The sequence below is a fragment of the Dipteris shenzhenensis genome, chromosome 7, assembly GCF_047967505.1.
Source record: "Dipteris shenzhenensis isolate YYH24624 ecotype China chromosome 7, Dip_SZ_1.0, whole genome shotgun sequence".
Classification (NCBI taxonomy): domain Eukaryota; kingdom Viridiplantae; phylum Streptophyta; class Polypodiopsida; order Gleicheniales; family Dipteridaceae; genus Dipteris; species Dipteris shenzhenensis.
In genome coordinates, this window is record NC_141602.1 from 53733579 (window position 1) to 53742536 (window position 8958).

An 8958-nucleotide genomic window follows, 5' to 3' on the forward strand; every position below is an offset into this window, starting at 1 on the left:
CTTTAGCATTGGAATGGCCGATGCGTTTACAATATCCTAGTAAGCCTTGAAGACCATCTCCTATGTATTGAATCAAACTCGTCACATTTTCAAACAAAGGTGCAGCACCTATCAAAGGATCCACTGGATAGAGTCCACCAATACTCCATAAGTCGACATGCTTTGTTCCTTGTAGTCGTAATTGATCTAGTGTACCTTTGCCGACAACCTTGTGGCCATAACATTGACGAGTCGTGGCATACTCTGGTGCAACTTCGATGTGCAAGGTGCTTTTTCGTGGCTTGTTGGTACAATCTTCCAATGGAGCCATGAGAGGGATTTAGAAATAAGGCCTTGGATCAGTTCAAAGAATAAAATAGAATCAATGGAAACAAGTTCGGGACAATGGAAAGACATAATAGGATCAATGGAAGCAAGTTTGGGACAAAATGATGAGAAGAAATTGGATTTGGGTGTTGCAAAGTGCTTACGATAGGAGTATGAATGTGGGATTGGAAGATGATTATGGTGAGGAGTAGGGTTTAGATGTTGAAAAGTGATTGGGGTGCATAGGCATTGTTTGGGGGAAGGTTTTGAAGGGGCCATTTTGAGCACTTTTGAAAATTCTTAAATTTTTGGACTAGGGTGTACCCGCGAGATACTTTTTGGAAATGTGGACCACCTAAAGGTTTTTAAGAGTGGGAGGGCCCTCCAACTGGGAGAGGGAGGTGCACTTTTGGGGACCACCAAGGACCTAGGGAGATGTACTTTTTTGTCCCCATATGGGGTGATGGGACCCTTTGTAGGCCTTATGAGTTCTTAATCCATTTTGCTAATCCATTCCTTATGAGGCCCTTTTTGAGTCCAAAATTCCCCTAATGCCAAGTTATCGAGAATTGAAGGGACTGAGGTTGGGACTGCACCTGTCCACATTGCAAAAACATTGAATGTGACTTGCCACACAAGCAAATGCTTGCTCTTGTGATTTTTGGCACCCGCCCAAGCTTGGGTGGGCAAGGGCCCCTTATCCTTGGGCTTGGGCGGGGATTTTCTCATACAAAAACTTGAATGGGCTTTAAGTCCGATTGCACCCGGCAGAATTTAGACCCGTCACCTAACCCCACTAAAGGAATTCTTTCACCACCAAGGTGTCACAATGTGTACACCACCATGCCCACCCAGAGCCAGATTATTGAGACATTGTGTAGTCCCCCTTAAGCTCAAGACCAAGTTACCCGAGTTGAGTTGATGGGGGATGAAGGGACTCGAGGTCAACGCAAACATTGACGATGAAGAAGGTTACTTTGAAGAAGAAAGACCGAAGCTACTCAACTCGCTATGTTGAGTTGTGTGGTAGTGGCTATGGCTATGGCTATGGAGCTCGCCCATCTGCATCTTTCCCTTCACCCTTATGTCCAACAACGTCACCAACATGCTTGCTTCGTGCTCGATCGATTGCTTGATGATTGCGACATGCATACCACCAATGGTCGTACCTCCCTCTCACAAGTTGCATCGCCTTGAGGATGTTCAAGTATCTTTCACAAAGTTGTTCAAATGGTATCAAATACCAAATTAATCATTGCATTTTTAATATCTTTCCATTGTGGTGTCCCTATTGATCAAGATTTAATTTTTCATTCAGTTCTTGGAAGTTGCCCTTGGCATATCTGCTTCGACCTTAGTGGTAGTACAATTGAATCATGCTCCCTTTTTATTTTTTAAAAAAGTGATTATATTATATACATTCATGCTCTCTTGCTACTTATATTATTTGAGATGTCGCAATCGTAAACGATACAATTACACAAGATGGGCACCTAAAGTGTTGTGGGGTCTCCTTATGGAGTTTTTAAGTTACTTGTGAAAATGAGATACTTGTCTTTCTTGAGATAAAGGATATAGGAGTGTGTGCTTGAGACTTGGTAAAAAATTACACATGGTTAAGTGGGCTATTCACATAGAAACTCATAACAAAGTTATTGGCACACACTGGGCCAAGACTCGGCTCTAAACTTTCCAACGCACTAAATCCTTTCGTTTTGTAATCGAGAAAAAGTGGAGTGGAGGCAAGTTAAGTTACCCGAGTTGAGTTGATGGGGAATTGAAGGGGCTCAAGCTCGATGCAAACGTGGACGACGAAGAAGGGTACTCTGAAGAAGAAAGGCCGAAACTACTCAACTCACTTTGTTGAGCTGCATGGTAGTGGCTATGGCTATGGCTATGGAGCTCGCCCACCTGCATCTTTCCCCTCACCCTTATGTCCAGCAACATCGCCAATGCTTGCTTCGTGCTTGGCCGACTGCTCGGCGATTGTAACGTGCATACCAGTCCTACTTCCACCACCTGTTGTAGCTGTTGTTCCCTCTCTGCAGTCGCATCGCCTTGAAGTGCCTTGTCTAGCACTGTGTTGCCAATGCTCTCTGGGAACGATGCTGCTACCCATGCCCTCAGATCAGGTAATTGCTCTCCGAACCCATCGAAGCTCGTTGGCCTCTTCCCCGTTACCATCTCAAGTAGTATGATTCCGAAACTGTATACGTCTGCTTTATCGCTCACCTTCTGGGTGTATGCACATTCTGCCACCAAGTTCAGAAAATGAGATCTCCGTCCCGATTGAAACAAGCAAAGAATCGAAGACGGTTTTCAAACGAGGAATTCTACTTGTGTTTCGCATTTGAAATACCTACAAGCTTGACGAAAATCGTTCGTAATCGGACAATTGCATTGGATCGATGAATTCCCTTGGGGAGAGAAAGGGCGAGCAGTACCTGGTGCTACATACCCGATGGAGCCTCTGAACTTGGAAGCCAGAGTGACCAATTGCTGGTCTCGTTCTAACAGCCGTGAGATTCCGAAATCGCTAATACGTGGCTCGAAATCGTGATCTAGCAGAATGTTGCTGGGTTTCAAGTCCAAATGGAGAATTCGGCCAAAGCCGCTGTCATTGTGCAAATAGCATAATCCATGTGCAATCCCGATCGCAATTTTCAAACGATGTTCCCAGTGCAACAGGCAAGCATGTCCACCATGCAAATGCTCGTCCAGGCTCCGGTTAGGAATGAAGTCGAACATCAAAGTTAGCATGGAGGGACTGGTGCACGTGCCCAGCAGCTTCAACACATTTCTATGCCGAATCTGGCCCAGGATTCTGCATTCCGCTAAGAAACTGCGTTTAGCCTCGTTGTGACTCGACATTCTTATCTTCTTTACAGCAATTACTTTACCATTGCCGAGAACACATTTGTAGACAACGCCCATGCCGCCAACCCCTGCTATATTATCCTCGTTGCACCCTTCTATGGCTTTGAAAAGCTCTTGCTCAACGAGCCTCAGACTCTCGTCGAAAAGATGGATGGTAGGACTCTGCCGATTCGCATGCAGCCGCTTGCGACGTATGCAATAAAGACACCACAGCAGAGCGCCCACAAGGCAAACCAAAAATAATGCAGCAACAGCAACAATTGCATTTTTGGCATTCCGCCCAAGAGTCTTGTTGTGATGTCTTGATTCATGTGGTGCTGGCGCTGGTCCTGACGGGAAGCACAACAACGAGAGTGGAGGGCCACAGAGGTATAAATTACCGAGATAAGAGTTGCTGCCAAAAGTGGTGAACTGCGTACCTAGAGAACATACAAGTGCAAGTCTTTTAGAAACTGGAGAGAAACAACATTTCTACGTAAGACACCAATTGAGGCAACAGCTTGCCTCGATATCTAGATCCAGTCTAAAACATCTTACGAACGAGAATTAAAAACGCGGGTTTAGTGTCTACCTTGTGGTATTGGACCAGACAAATTGTTGTAGGAAACATTGAAAGTTCCAAGCTTTGACAACTGGCCCAGCTCCTGTGGAATCCCCCCAGCGAGGCTATTGTTGGAAAGATCCAAGGACTCCAGCGATTGGAGATCTCCAAGGCTCCTGGGGATGCCTCCTTCAAGTGCATTGCTGGAAAGGTTTAAGTTGAAAATATATGTAAGATCCCCTATCTCCTCTGGAATGTGGCCTTGCAAATAGTTCCCGGATAGATCCAGTGAAATAGCGATCGAAAGCACATAAGTGAAGGTGATATCGGTTCCTTTGGCAACGATCGAAAGATCGTCGTTCCACAGCGTGTCTCGCTGTTCCCCTGTTGAGTCCCCAGGCTGCTGGAACCCGAGCAGCTGGTTGAGATGATTGGGAATGGTGCCATTGAACAAATTGTGAGACAAATCAATCAACTGAAGCTGGGTCAGGTTCCACATCCAGAAAGGCAGGGGACCTTCGAACCGATTGTGGCCAAGCAAGAGCGCTCTCAGATTCTGGGTATGAGACCAAGAGTCTGGCAATGTCCCGCTAAAATTGTTGTGCCCCAAATCCACTACTGTCAAATTACTATAGGCAAACCTGTCTGTAAGCCTTCCGCTTAGATTGTTGTTATGCAAGGAAAGCGTATGAAGTTGAGTAAACGATGAATATTCGGGTGGGATCTGTCCACTTAGAGAGTTATTCTCCAGCTTGAGCCATTGAAGGTTGGAACAGTTTGCCAAAGCGGGTGGCAGAGTTCCAGAGAGTCTATTGTTTGAAAGACGTAGATAAGTTAGGTTCGTAAGGTTACCCAACGATGGAGGTATGATCCCTGTGATGTGTACGTCACTCATTTCAAGGTTCTGTATGCTTTCCAACTCTCCGAATTCTGGGGGTATACCTCCCGAGAATCGGTTGCCTCCAAGGCCAATGTAAAGGGCATTCTTCAATCGGCCTAGCTCTGGCGGAATGGGTCCTTGAAGCTTGTTAGCAGACATAAAAAGGTACTGCAAATTGGTAAGCTGGCCAAGCTCGGCAGGGATTGGCCCTTCTAGCTGATTGAAATTAAGTTCAAGCCACTGCAGATTGCGTAGCTTACCAATATCCGGAGGAATGCTTCCAGACAGATTGTTGAAACTCAGGTATAAGTATTGTAAGTTGCCGAGTTGACCGAGCTGTGGTGGTATGCTGCCTCTAAGGCTGTTGGAAAACACATTAAGCTGCGTCAGTTTTGTAAGGTTCCCAAGCGTGGAAGGAATGGACCCTGAAAGATGATTCTGATGTAAGGCTAGAATCAGCAGATTCTTTAGTGCTCCGAGCTCTGGTGGTATTGGGCCGGAGAGGTTGCAGTTGAACAAGTACAGATATTGCAAGGAAGTAAGGTTTCCGAGTTGGGGAGGTACTGGGCTTCCCCGAAAATCTGTATTGAAAAGCTTGATAGATCGCAAACCTGTGAGTTGGCCGAGCTGGGATGGGATATTGCCTTCAAGTCGGTTCTCGTAGGCGGCAAATTCCACCAGGTTTCGGAGGTCGCCAATCTGAGGAGGAATGTGGCCAGTGAGATTATTGTGGCCGAGACAAAAGTGCGTGAGATTGGAGAGCTTGGTGAGCTCCACAGGGATGGCACCAGTGAGGTTGTCGATATGGTGGAGCTGAAGCACGCGGAGGTGGAGGAGGGAGCCAAGGGAGGGAGGGATGGGGCCAGAGAGGGGGTTACGGCTGAGGTCGAGGAAGGAGAGGGAGGAGCAAAGGGCAAGTTGGGGGGGGATAGGACCGGAGAGGAGGTTTTGGTGGAGGTCAAGGATGGTGAGGGAGGGGAGAAGGGAAAACTGAGAGGGGATAGGGCCAGAGAGCTGGTTGTCTGAGAGGTTAAGGGAGGTAAGGAAGGGGAGGTGGAGGGGGGAGAGGGAGCCGGAGAGGTTGAGGGAGGGGAGGGAGAGGGAGAGGGAGGAGATGTGGGGGGAGCAGGAGACGCCAGGCCAAGAGCAAGGGGGGAGGGAGGAGGTGGTATGAAAAAGGAAGGGGTGGGAAGAGGAGGGGAGGAGGAGGAGGAGGAAGGAGAGCAAGGACTGAGCTTCAGGGGAGGAGGAGTTGAGGGAATACTGGAGGGTGGGGAGGGGTTGATGGAGGAGGAAGAGGAGGAAGATGAACAAGGTGATCAAGGAGGACATCACTCACTCACTTCGAACAAGAGCTTGTGAGGAGCTGCATCTGTAAGACCAACTAGCAGCTACAAGCATCTGTAAGAGCTTGTGAGGAAGTTGAACAAGGTGATGAAGGAGTAGAGTAAATGGATATGGAGTACTCAATTCCAACAAGAGCTCGTGAGGAGCTGCAATATCTGTAAGACTGAAAAGCAATTATAAGCATCTGAAAGAGCTTGTGAGGAAGATGAACACGGATATGTATTATGAAACATTTTCCTTGTGTGATTCAACATTCCAACCGAAGTGAAGACCACCACGTTCACCGACTTACAGTCAATTTGACTGAAAGATGTCAACAACATAAAGATATTATATCTTATCATATGGTCAATCCCATCCTCATTATTGTTTTCCTTGTTATCCTCACCATGGCAAGTTTCACACGAGTCTCGACACGTCGGCTGCGAAAAGGTGTTCCAACTTCTATGTACGGTACCCATGCTAGGGGAAAACAAACAGAATGGACATGGATTTCATCCAATTATTTTGTGCCAACTATTAATTCAACACCCCTTCACCCTCCCATTGTCCAGACTCCGGAGATGTGTGAATCTTTCCTAACCTGCTCACGCCTTTCCACACCATTCTAACCTCCCCACACCTTTGACTTTTTCCACCTTTGTTGCATTGCTCGCTTTCTTCTAGGAGAACAAAATCAAATTTTCTTCAAAATTAAATAACAAACATGCACAAAATTTCCAATACTTCTCATGCTCGAAGTAAATTGTCTTACACACTCCAATGCCCATTACACCCCACGTTTGTTGACACTTCCCTAAAGAGAGTGCTCTCTCCTTTAAAAAGTGTCCTCTAGGCTCCTCATTCAACCTTTCAGCCATGTCATGCTTTTCTACTTTAAATTACTATCTATGCGTACTTGTACTCCTTACAATTGAACCAGACCATATTAAAGTAGGGGAGAAGCACTAGTCATGGCCTCCCTGCTATAGGAAAAAAAAATTTACAATCCACAAGGAGAGTCCATCATCATTGATTTGACAATTGAAGTTTAAAACTCTTGAGATTCATTAGAAGTCTCTAATTGGTAACCATAAGAGATATTATACTCGTCGGCCACAAAGAAGACACATACAACAAGGGAAAACCAATAAGCAAGCAAAGTTTTTACGGATGAGAGCTTAAGGCATCATCAATCTTTCAATATCTTGCCCATCAATTAGAGTCTCTAAAATAAAGCATGCTTATTCATTTTATTTTTTTGAGTTGTGGGGATCTATTTTGCGATAGAGTGCCTTCATAAAGTCTTGTAGTCAATTTGCATATGTTAGCAAATTGTGTACAAAACATTAATATTTTTGGTAGAGAAAAATGGCTCCAAGGCTTCAAGTTACGTTCAAAATAGAATTGGGCATATGTCTTTGCATGTGAGCCTATTGTAGTGAAAAAATACAACTTCAAGCTCACCACAAAAAGTTGCCTCTAAGAGTAAGGCTAAAGTCTAGTTTAGGTCCTAATGCAATTCAATATTGATGTCTATGGTGTCACTCTTCTATGCTCTAGTCTTCCTTGCATGGACGGAAACAAATGTGATATGATTAGAATTAATGTCAACAAATTTAAACATGAAATTTCTTTTCAATGAGTATACAATGCCAAGATACTCGTACATGTTCTAAATTACACTGCAGTCTGCTCCATGGCCAAAGAGAATCTTATTTCAATTCAAGAGATATATTTTTTATATCCAATTACAAACAAGCAAACTCACGTTCATAAGCTTGAAATATATCAGATTGTTGCACAATTTTCCAACATAGAGGTGCAGAACATTCAAAGTAGTGAGGCAGTATAACATATAAGGCACACAACATAGAGGTTAGAACATTCAAAGTGGTGAGACACTATAACGTACAAGGCATGCAACATTGTGACAAACATTGAGACACTATTTCTTTCTCAGAAGATCTATTAGGCAAGGCTACCCCATGGATTACGTACCACCAACTTGGATTCCCCTTGTCCGAAGATGTGTGAATTTTCCCTAACATGCTCACGCCTTTCCACACTATTCTAACCTCCTCACACCTTTGACTTTTTCCACCTTCGTTGCATTGCTCACTTTCTTCTAGAATAACAAATACAAATTTTCTTCAAAATCAAATAACCAATGTGCATAAAATTTCCAATACAACCCATGTTCCACATTAATTTTCTAATGCACTCCAATGCCCATTTCACCCCACGTTTATTGGCACTTCCCTAAAGACAGTGCTCTCTCCTTAAAGAAGTGTCCTCTAGGCTCCTTGATCAACCTTTCAGCCCTATCTTGGTTTTCTACTTTAAATTACTATCTACAAGTACTTGTACTCCTTACAATTGAATGAGGCCATATTCAAGTAGGGAAGAAGCACTAGTCGTGGCCACCCTTATATAGAAAAAAAGATTATCACAATCCACAAGTAGATTCCTTCATCATCATTGATGTAATAATTGAAATTTAAAACTCTTGAGATTCATCAAAAGTCTCTAATTGGTAACCACAAGAGATATTATACTCATCGGCTACAAAGAAGACACATACAATAAGGGAAAAACCAATAAGCAAGTAAACTTTTTATGGATGAGAGCTCAAGGCATCATCAATCTTTCAATATCTTGCCCATCAATTGGATTCTCATAAATAAAGCATGCTTATTCTTTTTTTTTTTTTTGAGTTGTGGGGACCTATTTTGCCTTCATAAAGTCTTGGAGTCAGTTTCCATATGTCAGCAAATTGTGTGAGAGACATTAATATTTTTGGTAGAGAAAAATGGCTACAAGGGAGTATGTGCGAGGAGCGATTTTTGGAGTGAGTTTTTTTTGGCAACCCACTATTTCTTAGTCCACCTATTCCAATTAGTCCCCTCTCTCTCTCTCTCTCTCTCTCTTTGTGACATCTCTCTCAACTATTCAAGGTTGAGGGCACCTGTTTCAACACTTGGATCATGGGATATGCCTTTGAGGCATCTTGGGATTGTTCCTACCA

General features: G+C 44.2%; 1 protein-coding gene across 1 annotated transcript; it reads right to left on the reverse strand.

Annotated features, from left to right (window-relative positions):
• Positions 1 to 1791: 1791 nt before the first annotated feature.
• Positions 1792 to 6107, reverse strand: LOC147900501 (uncharacterized). The gene is made up of 3 exons (XM_087377363.1): positions 3755 to 6107; positions 2751 to 3602; positions 1792 to 2558 (listed from the first exon to the last, which is right to left on the reverse strand). The coding sequence occupies exons 1-3, from the start codon at positions 5934 to 5936 to the stop codon at positions 2059 to 2061; spliced, it is 3534 nt and encodes a 1177-aa protein (XP_087233489.1). The 5' UTR covers positions 5937 to 6107; the 3' UTR covers positions 1792 to 2058.
• Positions 6108 to 8958: the final 2851 nt, after the last annotated feature.

Coding starts and splice junctions, on each gene's coding strand:
- LOC147900501 (XM_087377363.1), bottom strand. CDS start 5,936: ATGTCCTCCTTGATCACCTTGTTCATCTTCCTCCTCTTCCTCCTCCAT. Junction 3,603..3,754: donor GTCTGGTCCAATACCACAAG/GTAGACACTAAA, acceptor TATGTTCTCTAG/GTACGCAGTTCACCACTTTT. Junction 2,559..2,750: donor CATCGGGTATGTAGCACCAG/GTACTGCTCGCC, acceptor ACTTGGTGGCAG/AATGTGCATACACCCAGAAG.